Here is an 18560-nt window from a genome sequence, read left to right as displayed (position 1 = left end):
CGTGAGTGTGTTGTTCCCTGGATTTCCACCTTCCCAGGGGCCTTCTTTGTACATAACCCACAAGATCTGAGGTCTCAGTGAGTTACCTTTATCTTGACCTGCTCTTCTCTTAAGCCATATTTTACTTTCACCTATATATACTCCTTTATGGTCATGGACTAATATAACCCAGTTTACAATATTTTTTTCACATTAAGATGATTGTCTGCAGAGTGGTGTGCAAAGACATCTGAAACCTTGATAATGATGTACAGATATTTTTGCCCATGTATTTTCTTGTCCAGTAGCTCATTGAAGAGGTTGTATGAGATCAGACAAACATGGCTACTTTCTTCCATATCACCCTTGTTTGTGGGCTGTGTCTGGTGTTGTAATTCAGTCATATTCACAAAATCTTACCCACATTATATTACTATATAATGTCCAAATAATACATACTATTCAAATAATACCCCCTAAAGAGCCAAAATAATGCAGTGTTGAGTTTATCTCCCACATTATCTTCATTTACTGATAAAGTCCACTCCAACATATTGTCAAAACTCAGTTCATGTTTGAAAATGTTAGAGTAGTGGACAACTAGGAACAAGGTGGTCAGAAACCATATCAGTAATCATGAACAGGTCATTGAGAAACTTGAAAGCCAAAACAGAACATATGACATTCTAGAAAAGCAATGGTCATGTGGTCTCCTAGAGCAGGGTTTCTCAGCTCTGGTCCTCGGGACCCACCTACTGGTCAGGATTTGAGAATATCCCACAGAATAATTACCTGTGGTAAGTCCTGATGCATGGACACTAATTATATCACCTGCTCAATACTAAGGAAATCCTGAAAACATGACTGGTAGGTGGGTCCCAAGGACCGGAGTTGAGAAACCCTGTCCTAGAGTCAAAACCCACTTGTGGCATTATCTTTCAGAATGTCTAATACTGCCCTAGCAGTGTGAAGTACTGTTAAAACGTAACTTAAAAGGACAAAAACCCGACCACCAGGTGTCCAGGAGACAGCGCAGTGGGCCGGCTCTCCGCAGCTTCAGTAGCTCCCATTGCAGTGCATGGGAGCCACGGAAATAGCATAGCACAGCATGCTATGCTGTTTCTGAGTTAGGGGCTTAGTTCCATCTCTCCTTAGTAAAGCGAGATGAGACAACACCTTTCAGCATTTTTGGGTCAATGCTTAATAACTGAAGATGCAGCCCATGGGTGACAGTGCTAATGGTGTTCTTGTGGAGATACAATGCTGAAGTTCCTGTAACATGGACTCATATGAAACACTAGATCTTCAAGTTCTCACTGCCAAGTATAGGGAAATGACAGCCAGGATCCACCAATTATAAAGTACATAATAGAAACTGACTCACCTCATGTACACAGCTGAACAGCTCCCAGTGAAAAGCACTAAGATGATTGGCAAGATCTTCTGCCTCGATGCGATGAATATGAGAATCCTCTGGTGGTAACTGAACCTCTTCTGGTAAAGGAACCTAAAGGACAAAGGGATATTAAATGTAATAATATAATCAACTAAACTTTTGGGAAATAGCCTGGCTCTTCTTCAGATGACTTAAAAAATTTGTATCATTACACTGCATTCAAAGTTATACTGTACGTAGGTGTCGAAGACTTGAAGATTAGAAGGGTTTGTAGATCTTATTTTTTAGATCATTTTTGTTTGTCAACCTTAAGGAACATTAAACATAAATCACTTAGTAAATGATATTACATAATGTATTCCAAGACATGCCTCCAAGCACAATTAGGGCTCATTCACACGAACATATGCTGCCCGTTGCCGTATTGCGGTCCGTATTTGCGGATCCGCAATACACGGGCACCGTTCCGTGTGTATTCTGCATCACGGATTCGGACTTATTCACTTCAATGGGTCCGCAAATCTGGAGATGCCAAACCGCAAAAATAGATAACTTGAGCTATCTTTTTGCGAAACAGATGGATCGCGGACCCATTAAAGTGAATGGGTCTGCGATCACTATGCGGATGCCCCACAGACGGTGCCCGTGCATTGTGGACCGCAATTTACACATGGTGGTGTGAACAAGCCCTAAGGATAACCTTTGTTAGTATATGCCTAATCTTTAGTAGTTAAGAAATCTACAGTACCAAAGCTGATGCCAGCTAACACAGGTTCAGGTTGTGAAAACTGTTCTTACCAAAGAGCGCAATTCATCTCGATTGCACGCAAATAGGTGGCTGTTTATCCCCAGTGTGGTGAAGATACAACCATCATCTGGCTTCAAGAGAACTTTGTCTGAGAAGAAAGAGTGGAAGAGTAAGCAGAGCAAGAACCATAAACACTAACCTTTCCAATGTGTAACTAATGACTAATTGTAGAAAACTGGAAATTATGGTGGTCCCTCATGTTACAATATTAATTGGTTCCAGGACGACCATTGTTCAGTATGTTGAAATCATTGTAACTTGAGTCCATAACTCAATGAAAAACTAGTAATCGGTTCCAAATCCCCAAAATGTCATCCAAGATAAGAGAAAATGAAGATTTAAGAAACATACCGTAAGCTGCGATGTAGGAGCGAGCGGGGACTCGGAGAGGGACTGGGAGGAGGATCTGGGGGCTGGCAATAGCGGCGGGGCGGTGCAGTCAGTGTAGTATAGCCCCGCCCCGCCGCTCCGGTATACTAATATAATATGTCATATTCAATTAATAGTTATTAAACATGCCCCCTCACTCCTATTACTACCTTACATCCTAATCGCTTCTGTAGAATTCAGGCAGGCCGGGCGGGCGGCAGAGTAACTCTTGTCACGTGCCTGCGCCGCCTACTTTATAAATGAAGCAGGCTTCGCAGGCAAGTGACGTCAGTGAGACGCGCCAGCCGCCCGGCCTGCCTGCCTAAATTCTACAGAAGCGATTAGGATGTAAGGTAGTAATGGGGGCATGTTTAATAACTATTAATTGAATATGTCATCTTATATTTGTATACTGGCGGCGGCGGGGGAGGGGGGTCTGTGGATGGCACCCATAACAGTGCCATCCACAGATCCCCCCCTGTAACAGTGCCATCCACAGATCCCCCCCTGTAACAGTGCCAGCCACAGATCCCCCCCCCTGTAACAGTGCCAGCCACAGATCCCCCCCTGTAACAGTGCCAGCCACAGATCCCCCTGTAACAGTGCCAGCCACAGATCCCCCCATAACAGTGTCCGTCATCCACAGATCCCCCCCATAACAGTGTCCGTCATCCACAGATCCCCCCATAACAGTGTCCGTCATCCACAGATCCCCCCATAACAGTGTCAGCCATCCACATATCCCCCCATAACAGTGTCAGCCATCCACAGATCCCCAGTAATAGTGCCACAATTAGTTCCAAACCCACTAAACACACAGCACACCTTTTGGTTAAAAATATTTTTTTTCTTATTTTCCTCCCCCAAAACCTAGGTGCGTCCTATGGGCCGGTGTGTCTTATAGGGCGAAAAATACGGTAAGTAGATAACTAAGACAGATAAAGCAAGTCCTTTCAGTCAGGAATAGTTGCTGGAAGCTCTAAACCACTTTTTAGGATAAGGACAGGGGTTCCTTCAAGATCCTGTGTAGCACACAGTGTTCCAGAAAGAAAAAAAGAAAAGGAGCCACCCTACTCTGACTTTAAATAGAGGAGCCCATCCTGGCACAGACAGTGGGCAGTGCAGAACGTGCTATTGTATCTTGAGGGAGCACTGTACTTTAGGCTTTGTTTAATTTGTTATCATGGGAACATGGATCTCAAATAGAATGTAACCCCTGAAGCATTTTTATGGAGAAAATATGTAAATGAAAGAGATCATTATGACAGTAGTCTCTAACTGGTTTCATTTTGCATCAATTAAAGATCCACAGGATGAAGACCATTTCACTACGTAGGAGTGGTTGAGGCAAGACATCACCCTACTATTTAGGTAAACTGGGTTCAGTTATGGGGAGGTTTAAAAACCACACTTCATGATCTGAAGTAGCCTGTGGTGCGTACCATGCAGTGCCCATTTTTTGCATTAATTGTGGGTGTGTAGAATACTCAAAACACACCTCACCAATGAACATAGATTTTTTTTAAATCTACATTTAAAGGGGTTCTGCAGTTCTTTTAAACTAATGACCTATCCTCTGGACAGATCATCAGCATCTTATCGGCGGATGTCCGACACCCGGGACCCCTGCCAATCAGCTGTTTGGCAGGAGCGCCACGCCTTCTCTCGGTTTCTCTCAGGCCCAGTGACCAGTATTATTTCCTGGGCGGGGCTAAGCTCTGTTTACTTGAATGGAGCTTAGCCACGCCCAGGCCAGTGATAGTAGTCGTGACGTCACTGGGTCTGCTGTAAACAGCAAGAATGCCGCCGAGCTCCTGCCTTCTCTAACAGCTGATCGGCGGGGGTCTCAGGTGTTGGACCCCCGCCAATCAGATACTGATGATCTATCTAGAGGACAGATCATCAGTTTAAAATAACTGCAGAACCCCTTTAAGAATGGAAACTCCATTGCAAAACAGACTTGCCCTTTGTAATTATTCACTAGGGAGTCTTTCAGACTCCCTTATGAATATTTTTATAGCAGGGCTGTTTCCAAGGCAGCAGACAGAATATGGTTGATCTTTAAAAGACGTGGCGGGAGGTGTCAGCGATCTTGTGGCACGGAGCATTGCCACTCACATTGGGTAGAAGGGATTATGTCTAATGTTAGAAGATGCCGCTGACATCACCCAAGATACGGAAAGATTGCTGGAAAGTGAATTTTTTCATATATTTTTATGAAACCATGGTATTCGAGAAGACCAAGGAGGTCCTCAGTGAGGATGGGGGCACATTGGAACATATTAATTAATACTAGCAAACTGCTTGTTAGTGCGCACATAGGGCACAGCTTCCAAGTAGGGTATTTCTTACCTTTCATAGCTCACCTCTACTGGAAAAGTGGCAGTATTTTCTTTCAATAAATGAATTACCACACTATTTGCACTGCGTTAGAAAAAAGGTTCAACCTGATGTCCCCTCTATTCAATGTGTGACAGTTCTTTAATGTAATTAATGATGCATGTAGTCCATCGCTAATAAAATACAGCAGTAAAAATGCCGTGTGGACGCGCCTTTATGGTCAAACTGCTGTTTGAGAGTAGAATTTAGGCAGATTACAGGTAAAGTTGGGAGGGTCTGCTCATCAGTTTGACAGATGAAGGATGGAGTTAGGCGATGCTTACTGACTATGTGAACTGTCATTATTATTATGGGATTATGCTTGACCTATCACCTGATAAGTATAGCCCGCACCTTTTCCTTATACACAAAGGGTTAACCTTCCCTTTATTTTACAAAAGAAGAGCACAAAGACATACTCCGACAGCGCCTTCGACTCTCGGTGACACAATGACACTTACAAGCATTGACAGGTTCTCCTCAGATACGGAGGTTCTAGCAGCCTCCCCCCCCCCCCCCGCCTCCACATCACGCACACACACACACACGCATATACCCAGGCAGCGCTGAGCTCCAAACATGCATGATCACGCTGTGACAACCCCTCCTATCACTCCACACACATCCAGTCACGTGCAGGCATAGTGACAGGATCTCACTAGGAGCGACAGACTCCTACTCCAGAGATGCTCCCAACCCCCATTATCATTCTCCTTGCTACAACTGCATTTTAGTTATTAAACTCCCAATTAGAAATATGTTTAAAGTCAGCACCTAAACAGATGATGCTATAAAATATACATGTATCAAATAGAACCTTAGAAATGAAATTCTCCATCACATGACCTAAACCGGGGGTGCACTAACTGTTTTGTTCGAGGGCCACTTTGTCAAATCTAAACAATCCCAAGGTCCAAAACAAAACTTAAAGGGGTTGTCCATGCTACAGGTATTGATGACCTGTCCTCAGACTAGGGGGGCTTAATCCCAGCAGTTGTTTTGTGGGTAAGGAAACTATAATTGTGTACGGAATACAGCTGGTGGCCGTGCCGGGGTACTGTAACTCAGCTCCATTCCAAGTAAAAGGGAGCTGCACTGTAGTACACTGGTGCCAGCAACTGCACAGCGTACGGAGGGTTCTCTTCCTACACTACACAGTTTTCTGTTCCATGGCTGATCAGTGGGGGTGCCAGGTGTTGGACCCTCACCAATCTGATTTTGATGACCTATTCTGAGGACATCTATATCTGTACCTGGAGAGCCTATTTAAAAGGGGTATTACAAACTGATACATTTATGACATATCGAAGATGTATGCCATAAATGTGCTCGTTCCAACTCAAGGACTGTCGGGAGACCATGCGTGTGTTTTCGTTGTAGTTTATGTGAGTTACTGAAACAGCCGAATGTTTCAGTACTCCCACAAACTACAATGAAAACTTCTGCATTCATGCATGGCCACCTCTCCAGCTCATCTAGTTCTCTCTGAAATGCCACACAGAGCTCAGGAGACCCTCATCCTGTTAGGATTTAGGGTCCTAGAGATGTTCACCACGCACCTTTAGTACTTACCTGTCCCTGCATAACACCCCTTTCTGACATGGAAAATACATGTGAGATTCAACTAACCAAGATAAGGATATCTGGACCAGATGGTTGGGGGCAGCATAGAATATCCTAAAACAGGCATGCTCAACCTGCGGCCCTCCAGCTGTTGCAAAACTACAACTCCCAGCATGCCTGAACAGCTTACAGCTATCAGCCTACAGCAGGGCATAGTGGGAGTAGTTTTACAACAGCTAGAGGACTGCAGGTTGAGCATCCCTTCCCTAATCGATACCCTAGTGCCATAGGAGCTTGGATGGGTTTTCATATGCTCCCCTACACCCCACTCTCATCCCTTCAGACCACTCGAAGTTTCATTTCAAATACAATAACCTTTCCAACCCAGAATTACATACAAGGAGACAAGCACTTATCACCAGACCTCCCCAAAAGAGCTAGCACCACTTACCACCAGCACTGGTAACAGCAACTAAGATAAGAGGCTCCTCTCTCTGGCCTTGTTCCTCTGAATACTGCAGTTTCTCGGAAACAGAGCTGAGGATGTCAGAGACAGATGCAGAGAGACGACTTCGAATGGTAACATATGAGTGGTCGGGCATGTAGACCCTGCAGAAGACTGGCAGCAGAGAAAGTGATATTAGTACAGAAGCTTTGCAGTTGCAACAGTAACTGTAGTAGTTCTTCCTCATATAGTCAGATGTACTAAACAAGCGTTGATCGAAATGCCATATTGTCAAATGGTGCTCATTTATGGGCGGATTATGGGCGGACCTTACTTTTCCAGACTTGGCCAGTATCATGCAGGAGCTCCAGAATCAAAGGGTTAAAGGCCTATTCTCTGAATGTGTTATCTCATGACAAATGTGCTTTTAGATGTACTACTAGCTTTTAGTACAGGGACAAGAGTCAATATTAAAGGGCCTATTAAAAGGAGCAATTATCTATTGAGTTCTCATCTACTAGTTCAAATCAAGTGACGACCAAAAAATCTTTCATTTTCGGTTGATTGGACAAACCTTCCACCACGTCTCCTCGTCTAATCAGAAACCTGCCAGTTGTTAGCAGTGTAAATGTTCTAGGGGCGAACAAGCAGTGATGGAAATAACGAGCAGACAGCAAAAAATATTTCGTGATTATGGTTTCATGTAACTGAATGTCTTTTGGATGCAAACGACTTGCTAAATCGTTGCCCATCTAATAGGGAGAAGATTAGTCATTTAATATGGTAAAAAAAAATACTACAACAAAGCAGGACACACCCTTATAAATGTTTCCTCTCTTTTATATCACACACACAGCCCCAACCTGTAAAATGAAATCAGTTTATACTCTAAGTGGTTGTTTTAGTCTGCCCAACCCCTAATGCGGCTGAATCCTCGCATATGCCGCCATCCAGATCTGCAACGTCTATGCTCGACCCTGAATGCTAAGCACATTTGTGCAAACGGGTCATAAATGTCCATTGCAGTAGAGTCTGGCTATCTGCCATAGGGTGGCACTGCTGAAGCCAATGCATGGGACATAGAATTAATAGGCCTATAAAAACAGACTGCTCTTGCTTCCCTGAGATGACATCAAGAGTAATAAAGTGCCCATAACTCTTGGATTTATAGGAAGAAGCTTGGAATACTATACTGCATAGGCTAAGGACTTGTTCCAATAAGCAGATATAGTTGGCAGGTCCTGCAGATTTCAGTATGATCTGTTGAACAATCTATGGAGGTCTCCAGAGAGTACAAGGATCCAACAGGTTGTAGCTCAGACCCTTTGTTTCCCTAGAGGTGTTGGCCAGCAGCATATACGCCCTTGTGAAATAATGTATGCATTTGCCTGAGGAAGACATGCATATTTATGGAGCCTGAGTTTATAGCAGCCTATGGCCAGTACGGTTTTAACTGCAATTTCCAGTGAGTGCAAAAATAGGAAACTTACTCTCATCAGAGCCCCTGAATGCCACCCGAGGCTGCAAGCAGGAGTCAATGCGGCGGAAATGTCTGAAAAGTGGCTTGACTTGTTTCGAACAAGGAGCGGCACTGCCATCTGTGAGCCTGAATGCAGAAGACGAGAAATTGTGACAATATAGTGGTCCTCTCCTACTTTTACACACATGGACCTCTATTAACTGCTATTGTAATATGGTCTAAAGGTCTATATAATTAATGGCACAATTACATAAATAATAATAGTAACTATGACTCTTAGGGAAAGCAATTGCAGAAGGGCTGGCACTTATATCACATCCATAAAGCTGCATGGGCTACATACATTGCTTACTATAGTATGTACCAGGGGCGTAGCTAAAGGCTCATGGGCCCTGGTGCAAGAGTTAGACTTGGGCCCCTCTTCCCTCAGTGCTTTGTGTGTCTTCTTATGCAGCACAAGGGTCTTTGGGCCCCTCAGGCTCCTGGGCCCAGTAGCGACTGCTACCTCTGCACCCCCTATAGCTACGCCCCTGTACATATCTGATGCCCAGGACAAGTCGTAGGTGAATCGACAATCCCCCAGCCGAAGAAGTCTTCAAGATCAGGGACAGAGTTTGAAGCTTCTATATTGAGCATTGTTATTTTTGCCTTAGGGCTCAAGCACACAAATGTATTTTGTTTCCGTGTCCGTTCGTTCTTTTTTGCAGCCAGTATGTGGAACCAATCACTTCAATGGGGCCGCAAAAAAATGGAAATGACTCTGTGTGCATTCCGTTTCCGTATGTTCCGCAAAACAACAGCATGTTCTATTACTGTCCGCATTACGGACAAGAATAGGACTGCTCTATTAGGGGCCAGCTGTTCCATTTGTAAAATACAGAATGCACTTGGACGTCATCCTTTTTTTTTTTGCGGACAGTAAGATACATACGGTTGTGTGCATGAGCCCTTATTGATATATTGCTAAATGCTAGTGAACCCTTTTAATAGCATCACTAGAGCTTTTACTGCTTCTGTTTCCCAATTATAGATAGAGCTTTAAAACACAATTATAATTTGATCTTTTGTAATTTGGTCTCATGCTAAAATAAAAATGTTGTAATGACCATGAAAATTGATAATACAATACCCAAACCACAGACGAGGATCAAAAATGCATAATGTCCTCACCACTGCCACTTATTCAGATTAACAGTAGAGGAAAGATATCCATTATAAAACTAAGGGTACTTTCACACTTGCGTTAAACTTTTCCGGTATTGAGCCCATAGGACGTAACTCAATACCGGAAAAGTTTAACGCAAATGCATTCCGAATGGAGAGCAATCCGTTCAGTATGCATCAGGATGTCTTCAGTTCAGTCACTGTACGGTTTTTGGATGGAGAAAATACTGCAGCATGCTGCAGTATTTTCTCCATCCCAAATTCCGGAACACTTGCCGGAATGCCAGATCCGTCATTATTTTACATTGAAATGCAAGACAAACTGACCTTGTGCAGACCTTTAAAAATGTGAAAAAGATAAATACCGGATCTGTTTTTCTGGATGACAACCGGAGAGACGGATCCGGTATTGCAATGCATTTGTAAGACGGATCCAAATGGTATCCGTTTGCATACAGACGGAACTGCATGCCGGAATCCAGCAACACATGTGTGAAAGTACCCTAAACCTTTACTAATAATCCTTAAAAACTCACTTGGTTACTAAAAAATATTGAGTAAGCAGGATAACTTACAATAGTATGCGATGGCCCACAAATTGAACGTACCTGACTTCGTTCCATGAGGATATCAGAATAAAATATACATGTACAGTTTTTACAGTGGGGAAGGATCAGCTGGTGTCCATGCTTCTGGGACTTGCATAGACCAGAGCTGATGACTCGTTGTGAGATGATGACCGATTAATGTTGCTATCACCCAGGACTTCCTCACATTGTAGACTGTAAAAGGGCCGGAGCATAATCCAATCATCCTAATGTGCCCTGTCAAGGCTGTTCAGTGTCCCAATACGGAGTCTTCGCCCTGACAAGGATGGCCCTGTCCGAAACCTGTCACTCTTTTATCCAGACCCTAGATGTCCCTATCCACGGAAATAAATGATAATGTCCTGAGGAATAACAGGAATTTGTAATTCCAACGCGTTTTGTCTGATAGTAATGTCCCCCCCCCCAGTGAACCCAGGACAGTCTTGTGAGTTTTTAAGGATTATTAGTAAAGGTTGTTTAATAGTTATCTTTCCACCAGTTTCTTTGCTTTCCAACCATGAAAAATCACATAATGACGGATTCGCACAAAATGCGAGTGTGAAAGTAGCCTAAATGGCTTGTTGCTTTAAGAATATATCAATCTCATAAACTAGTGTTCTCCAGCATTTTAGGGATTACAACCATTGCTGTCTCTAGTGGATATAACCCATAAAATACCATTAGTTGGGGCTACAATAACACTATAAGGCCTCATGCACAACACGGGCTGTATCCAGTTTTGGCAAATCCGTATTTTGCAGACAGCAAAACGGATACAACCCATGTCGCATCAGCATTCTATTTGCGGGCTCATTGACTTTAACAGGTCCATGGTCCTCATATTGTGGACATATGCTATCTTTTTGTGGAACGGTTATATGGATGAGGAAAGCATGATCCAGGTGTTTTTCGCATCCGTGTGTCCATTCTGCAAAAAGATAGAACATGTCCATTACTTGTCTGCAAAATGCAGGCCACGGAGCCATTGAAGTTTGCGGATGCGACGTAGACCACGTCCGTATTTTGCAGATCCACAATTTGCGGATATCAAAATGGATACAGTTGCGTGCGTGAAGCTTAACCCTGATTCACTAATATGTCTGCGCCTATAATCTGGTGGCAGATCCGGACCCATTCATTTTCAATGGGGCCGGAAAAGATGTAGACAGCACACAGTGTGCTGTCCGCATCCGCACTTCTGTTCCGCAAAAAATAGAACACAGGTACGGACAAGAAAAGGCATTTCTATTATATAAGTGTCGGCCATAATATAAGTGTCGGCCATGTGCGGTCCGCTAAATGCGGAACACACATGGCCAGTGTCCATGTTTTGCGGACCGCAAAACCCTTGCGGACGTGTGAATGGACCCTAAGAGGGATTTATTTTACCTGAGTTCAGCCGTCTCCACCAAGCGATGCAGCCTGATGACATTCGCCTCGAGCTGAGGAATGTTTGGAGCGTCTCTCATCACCAGGACATAGAAATCCTGCAGGGAATCAAGGCATTATTAAGGAGGAAAAAGGGAGAAGTTTCTCAAAATTCTAATTCTTTATTCATTCTTAAACTTCCCCTTGACCTTTAATCCCGAGTAAAGCTCTTGACCTGTAATCGCATGTGTATATATGTATTTACCAGGTGCATTTGACCATGAGACCTCAATTACACAGATGATTGACCCTTTAACCTAGTTCTGTCAAACTGATCAGTCTCATACTCCCGCCTACCACTTAGAAAAATCGGAATTTCATACAGACCCCATTGTTCTGCACTGATGTGTATCTCATTTACAGCATGCATGCATGTCTGGCTCCTCATTATGATTTCTGAAGATTTTGCTTAAGACGTGGGTTGAAAACTTGCAAAATTTGTAAATACCTATAAATCAATGATATAGATCAGTGAGTTTTCACACTGTTATTGTGTGACACAGGGACACTAACTGGAGTTAGGAGCAGTCCCAAATACAATGGCCTGAAAATATGATTATTATAATACAAATGGTATTCAGTTCAATATTGGTGCAGTGAGACCCATGGATATAGAAAATGGGCCCATACCAGGCTAAAGAACAGTGTCTGGCCTGTACAATGCGGTGGCATCAGAAAGAGAACTTGTTTAAATGATTTTATGTTAAACATATTTGTTTAATTTTTGGTGTTTTTTTTATTTTCTCTCTCATGGATTTTAATAGATGTGGATGAGGTCAGCTTCAGCCCTTTGTGTCTATGGTCCATGTGGCTGCTGTAAAGCATATCTTGAAATGTTAAAGAACAGGAAGTCTTGACATAGAATTAGGCCTAGTGCCAGTGAGAAAACTGTATAGAAGTCACATAAAAATGGGAAAAATAATTCTCCAAAATTGCTAAAACCTAAAAAAAAAAATCTGTATTTTTGTGATGACACATTGTCCCTTAACATTGCCAATGTTTGGGCAGATTACCGCTAACAAGCATTCATACGAATGCTCATTCGTGATAATCTGCCAGTGTAATGGTGCCGCAAATTACCGCTTGTTCATTGGGTAATAGATCGTTGGTGCAGTCACCTAAATCATTGCCGCCTAAACAGCCTTTGCTACTAGCAAACAACGATTCTGTATGGGGACGAACAATGGCATGTAATTGCAATCTCCTTCAATGTCGAGCAGACAATCGTCGGGAAAGAATGCTTCCTTCCCAACTGTCGTTTTTGAGCAATGTAAAGGGGCTTTAAAAGGAACCTGTCATCAAATTTATGCTGCCCATACTAACGGCAGAATTAAGTAGAGACGGGTGAGTCACTCATGAGCTAAAAGTAAGTGGTTGCCGAGAACCAACATCACAATCATTACAGACTGGGCCTAGAAAAGAGTCCGGCCACCTGAGAAGAGTCCTGGTTATTCATGATGTCCTGCTCTCCCTGCTGATGACTGACAGTCTTCTACCTAGATTTCTCCTTTTCTCTCTAGGAGAGAACTGCCAGTCATCAGCAGATGGACGAGAGAGCAGAAGATTATGGATAAGCAGGACTCTTCTCAGGTAGATGTGACTCTTTTCCAGGCCTGGGCTGCAGTGATTATGATGCTGGTTCTCTGCAACCACTGACTTTTAGCTGATAAGTGACACACCGCTGAAATCAGCATTTCTGTCACTATTTTGTGCTGCCCTCAGTGAGGTCGGCATAACGTTGATGACAGGTTCCCTTTAAGCTGCAGTACCAGACACAACCTGTGGACATGAGCTGTGGTGTTTTCTGCAAGACAGCTGCCATGTCTTTCTGACATTGAACAACCACAGTGTGCATTAGGCCTTATAGCAGACTGAGTCTGACATTAATGTGGAGGCCTACAGGTGAATCTCAAAAAATTTGAATATCGTGCAAAAGTCCATTTATTTCAGTAATGCAAATTAAAAGGAATTGCATTAATGCAGCTTAAAATTAGAATATTGTGAAACGATTCAATATTCTAGGCACAAAGGGTCACACTCTAGTCAGCTAATTAGTCCATACCCCCTGAGCAAAGGGGACCTCAAAATTGTGACGTTGGGGTTTCATAACCTATAAGCCATAATCATCCAAATTATACCAAATAACGACTTGAAATATCTCGCTTTGCATGTAATGAGTCTATCTCATATATTAGTTTCACCTTTTAAGTTGCTTTACTGAAATAAATGAACTTTGCATGATATTCAGATTTTTTGAGTTTCATCTGTATATACATATACAATAGCTCTATATGACCTGTGCCTTCATGTACAGTCATGTTTTGCTGTGTTATGTACTAAAGCCTGTGCCCTCATGGTTTGCAGTGTTATGCCTATGCCAAGTCAGGTACACAGAAGTCATTGGTCTCCATAGAAAAACTCAGAATGGGTCCCAAACCAAAGGAAAAAGGCAAAGAGACAATAACACATCCTATAGTAAAACTGGATGTGTGTAATGTATATTTCCCTAAAAGGTTACAGCTCCCCTCTTATGACACATATAAATGATACATTTCTGACTGTCTGGGACCACCACCATTCCATTAAATTTTGTATCACTGACAATGGATTCATACATAATTTCACTCAATGACCATGTGAAGAGGAGCGAAGCAATTTACTGCTGGGCCGCCTCTTGCCATGGGCCATAGCAGGTAATGTATATAAGTCGGCTCTCCAGAGTTAGTTCAATGTGGTGCACTACTCTCTCCACGTTCATGTGAAGAAAAGATCAGCACTCACTTGGTACAGGAGATGATATATCGTGCTGTTTATTGCCACATTATAGTAATCATGTAACGCGTTTCGGCTCAATTAGCTTTCCTCAGACCCGTCTTTTCTTCACATGGGCCCATAGCTGTGACATGATCTTATAAAACAATAGGTACACCACTGACTGCACCCAGGTATTTGTAATCATTTGTCTATTTAGTGTGGTCTTCTCTAACCTTGATAAGCTGAAAGGTCTTCTCCTCTTCTTGTACAGAGTCCTTGTATGTGTCTAGTAGATGAAGAAGAGCACACAGCACAGCTTGCTTCTTTTGTACAGCATCACCTCCTTCCCACATCGGAGAGGTATGTCGACTACAGCCACAGAAAGTGTTCACATTCAGGAAAATAATGCCAAACATAAGAGGAAACTCAACGTAGAAATGTTCATGTGTCCATATGTGAACATAGTCCCTGCAGGACTAGTAAACAGGCCTCAAATGAAATTCACATTAATCATAGTCATGGTCTGTAGGTCGGTCATATGTTCAAAATAGGGGACGCCAAAGAAATGTGTCAAACCATTAACATTACTACTTGTACTGCTTTGAGATATTCTAGCTTTGGTAAGTCTGGTGTAGCCCCATTAAAGCAGTATAGGGTATGATGGCTTGAAATAGTCCAAGCAGAAGATCTCCTCTTCTGCCTGCCCAGCCAATGTTAAATAGTTGACAGCATATCTTTAATACCTTTTTAATGCCTTGCCATACTAGACCAGAAGAGAGACTCCCCAAACTGTCTACATCAGCACTGACCACCTGCTAAAACTGTTAGTGTAGTTGTTGAATCTGTGTTCCCTTAGGCTGGTTTTGCACACAGAGGGCATAGAACAGTAGAGTGCTGTGCTCAGAGAACCATGCAGCAAAACTCACAGCCTTTTACTGCAAACTGCTGTGGTTTCCTGACAAGTTTAGTTGAAGCAAATGATTTTCATATGCTTCATCTGTACTTATGGGGAAATTGCGTCAATTTGCAGCAAACCACTGTAGTTCTGCTGCACTGCTCACTACTTCCCCACAGCCACTCTATGGTAACCCAGCCGAAATATTAAGGGTATGTTTGCACACATTTAAAACCGACAAAGAAAAAAAGTAATGTGGAATGTGGTTTTGAAGCAGTTTTTGATGCACTTGTGGTTTTTACAGGCAAACACATTTATTTACCATTTTTACCTGTAAAAAAAAAAAAAAAAAACACAATGAAAAGGCCATCAAAACCACATTGTGTTTTTTCAAGTGAGGTCCTAACCAGACCTCAGCCTCTGCATGTGACCATAACATATAAGCAGAATCAATTTCTGTGCCTTCATGATAATATAGAGGGTTGACTTTTTTTTCCAGAAACTGCACCTCTCTTGTCCATGGGCTATGTCTATGATTGCAGCTCAGACCTTATGGCCACTGACAATCAGGCAATTATGAGAAACGTTTAAGGTCCTTTTACATGGACTGGCAATTATCAGGAATGTTTAAGGTCCTTTTACACAGTCCTATATATTGGGAACAAATTAAACATTCTTGATAATTTCCTGATCGTCTGTGGAGATGAGGGCTGCATTTACATGCAGGAATCACCTCCGATGTATGGGGATAAGTGAAAATCATTGTTCCTGGGCAGAAGATCCCTGTATAGACAGCTCAATCTGCTGCACAGGAACAATGATTTCTGGTGCACGCTGAAAGACAGCATCTTTTACACAGGCCAGTTATGAGGAACAAACACTGTGAACACCTTTAGAAACAATTTTTTTATGATAACAATATGGCTTGAATGAGTGTTTATGAGCTGTCAGGAATTCAGAGATAGAGCTTTACATCCAGCAACATGACATGACTCATTGTAAAAAGGAAAGTGACAGACTGCAGATTGACTGAAACTTAACCCTGCAGGACAAAAACTGATGAACATTTTTAAGAAAAACAAAAAAAATTTAGCCCAAAATAAGTTAAATGTAATCAGTAAAAAAAAGGTGTTTATAGCGTTTAAGTTCATTTCCGATAATTGTCTGATATATATCAGTCTGTGTAAAAGGACATTAAGAAAGCCATGCAACAACCTCTGAGGGAGCTGTGATGGCAGCCATATTGGTTGTAACCCACCTTCTTAGAAGTCAATTCACTTGTCTATATTTGATGACAAAATAGAACATGAGGCAGCACACCAATAATACACAGTTGAATCACCTTATTATGACTAGGGATGAGAAAATTGACTTCCGATGGAACATCCGAAGTCGATTCGCATGATACTTCATTTGAATACTGGACGTAGCAAGCAAAGTTATTATGCAATGTCTTGCAAGACTACGCAAAGTAATAACTTCGGCTCATCAGAGCCAATACATTCTAATACTGTACGGTGCGCTCGCTCTGTACAGCATTTAAGTTAAGTATCATGCTAATTGACTTTGGATGTTTCATCCGAAGTCGATTCACTCATCCCTAATTATGACCAGCTGCAAATATCCAGAGTAAATGCCGTGTGCAGCATGGACAGCAGCTAGATGGGTCCTGGTAGGTTGTCATAGGTATCTGGAGTCACGCTGACTGCAGGGCATCCCACAGGTGCTAGAGGGTGTGTGGGGGAGGATCCATAAAATGAACACAATGATCAAAGTGGTCCAACAGATGCTCGATTAGGTTTAAGTCTGGGGAATAAGAGGGCCAGGGTAGTACTTGGAAGTTTTGGTCATACCCTTTCCGCCAATGTAGGACATTTCTAACTGTGACATGTCTTGCTAGATGATCCAATCAGCATGTCTGGGTGTACGTGATCTGCAAGGATGGATTCAGATACTACAGATACTGATAGATCAGGAGACTGCCCTGCACATGTATTCGGCCAAGAGAATGCCACGAAAATATTCCCCAGGCCATAACGCTGTCAACACCAGCTTGTGTTCTTCCAGGAATTGTTGTTGGGTGTTTGTTTTCTGATGTTTCTCGTCTGACACGCCAACGTCCATTCGTTCAATGAAGCAGAAAAGTTGACTGATCAGAAAAAGCAACCCTTTGCCAATTAGTGGAAGTCCAATTCTGATACTGCAGCAAAAATTGAAGCCTTTTCTGCCAATGCAACTTCGTTAGCGGAGGTGCAATGACTATCCGTGTGCTTCGGAGCCCCATACACAGTAAGGTTTTCTGAAGTGTTGTTTTAGACACTGGTTCATTTTAGTGGTGAGCTGATCCACGGTAGCGTCAGCCCACCCTTGTGCACCTTCAATGCCGATGTTCACCTCTAAGCAGTTTCCATGTCGCTTATTCTCAATGGTGCTGCAGTTTCAGAAATACTGCCACACTCGTCCCGAAAGCCAATAATCATCCCTTTTTGCAATTCTGATAAATCACCCCTTTTACCCATGACAGCAATGAGGGATATGTGTGCAGACAGCCTATCACACACCTTATATACCCACCAAGCCAGTTCACCACACATGACTTCCTTCATAATAATGTGACTCGACTGTGTATATGTCTTTATTCACCCACATAGCATTTCAGTTCCCATTAGTCTTTCTCTTGACCTTGTCCTATGACAGCAACTTATCCACAGGATAGGGCTGGGGCCCTCGACAATCACTAGAATGGGGGCCCCTTTTCCAGGTTTGAACAAAGCAGAAGAAACTCATCTGTCTCTGCCATTCAATTCAACTCTATGGGACTGTCAGAGATAGCCAAGCGCTTGTAAGTCAGCTCTATAGAGTTGAATGGAGTAGCATGGAGTGTATGTGTGTCTGTCAATCCATTCAAACAGAGAACATGGGCCCTCATTCCAGTGACTGTCAGGAGTTCAATCAGTGAGACCCACACCATTAATAAGGTCCTGGTAGCTGATAACTTGTCACAGGACAACCCTTTTAAGAGCAAAATGGAGATGCAGGTGAAGAGATCATCCATCCAAGATGCACATGACTTCTCAAGTGCTTTAGATACCTGAGTCCTGAAATATGACCTCCAGTCTCGCCATAAGCATAGTACTCAAGTACATAGCCATAATGAACACATAATATGCACAGAGCCCTAACACTAATGCATAGACAAACAGTGGAAGGATATTACTGTTGTAACTGGACCAAGAGCTCTTCTGTCGGTATAAATAAGGTGTGGGTCAGTATAAAATCATCCAGTGCTAGTTCTGATGGGAGAGAAAAGAAG

At 42.7% G+C, this 18560-nt stretch overlaps 1 protein-coding gene across 1 annotated transcript in view; it reads right to left on the bottom strand.

Annotated features, from left to right (window-relative positions):
- RAPGEFL1 (Rap guanine nucleotide exchange factor like 1) overlaps positions 1-18560 on the bottom strand; it is a 66534-nt gene that overhangs the window by 28230 nt on the left and 19744 nt on the right. The window contains exons 2-8 of the mRNA XM_044299169.1: positions 18462-18540; positions 14586-14736; positions 11560-11657; positions 8430-8545; positions 6946-7113; positions 2174-2271; positions 1364-1486 (exon numbers count right to left, since the gene is read on the bottom strand). Coding sequence (XP_044155104.1) covers positions 1364-1486; positions 2174-2271; positions 6946-7113; positions 8430-8545; positions 11560-11657; positions 14586-14736; positions 18462-18540 — 833 coding nt within the window. The remainder of the gene's footprint in view (positions 1-1363; positions 1487-2173; positions 2272-6945; positions 7114-8429; positions 8546-11559; positions 11658-14585; positions 14737-18461; positions 18541-18560) is intronic.

This window comes from Bufo gargarizans, chromosome 6 (assembly GCF_014858855.1).
Source record: "Bufo gargarizans isolate SCDJY-AF-19 chromosome 6, ASM1485885v1, whole genome shotgun sequence".
Lineage (NCBI taxonomy): Eukaryota > Metazoa > Chordata > Amphibia > Anura > Bufonidae > Bufo > Bufo gargarizans.
The sequence above is the reverse complement of the archived record's forward strand: the minus strand, read 5'-3'. Positions and strand labels throughout refer to the sequence as shown.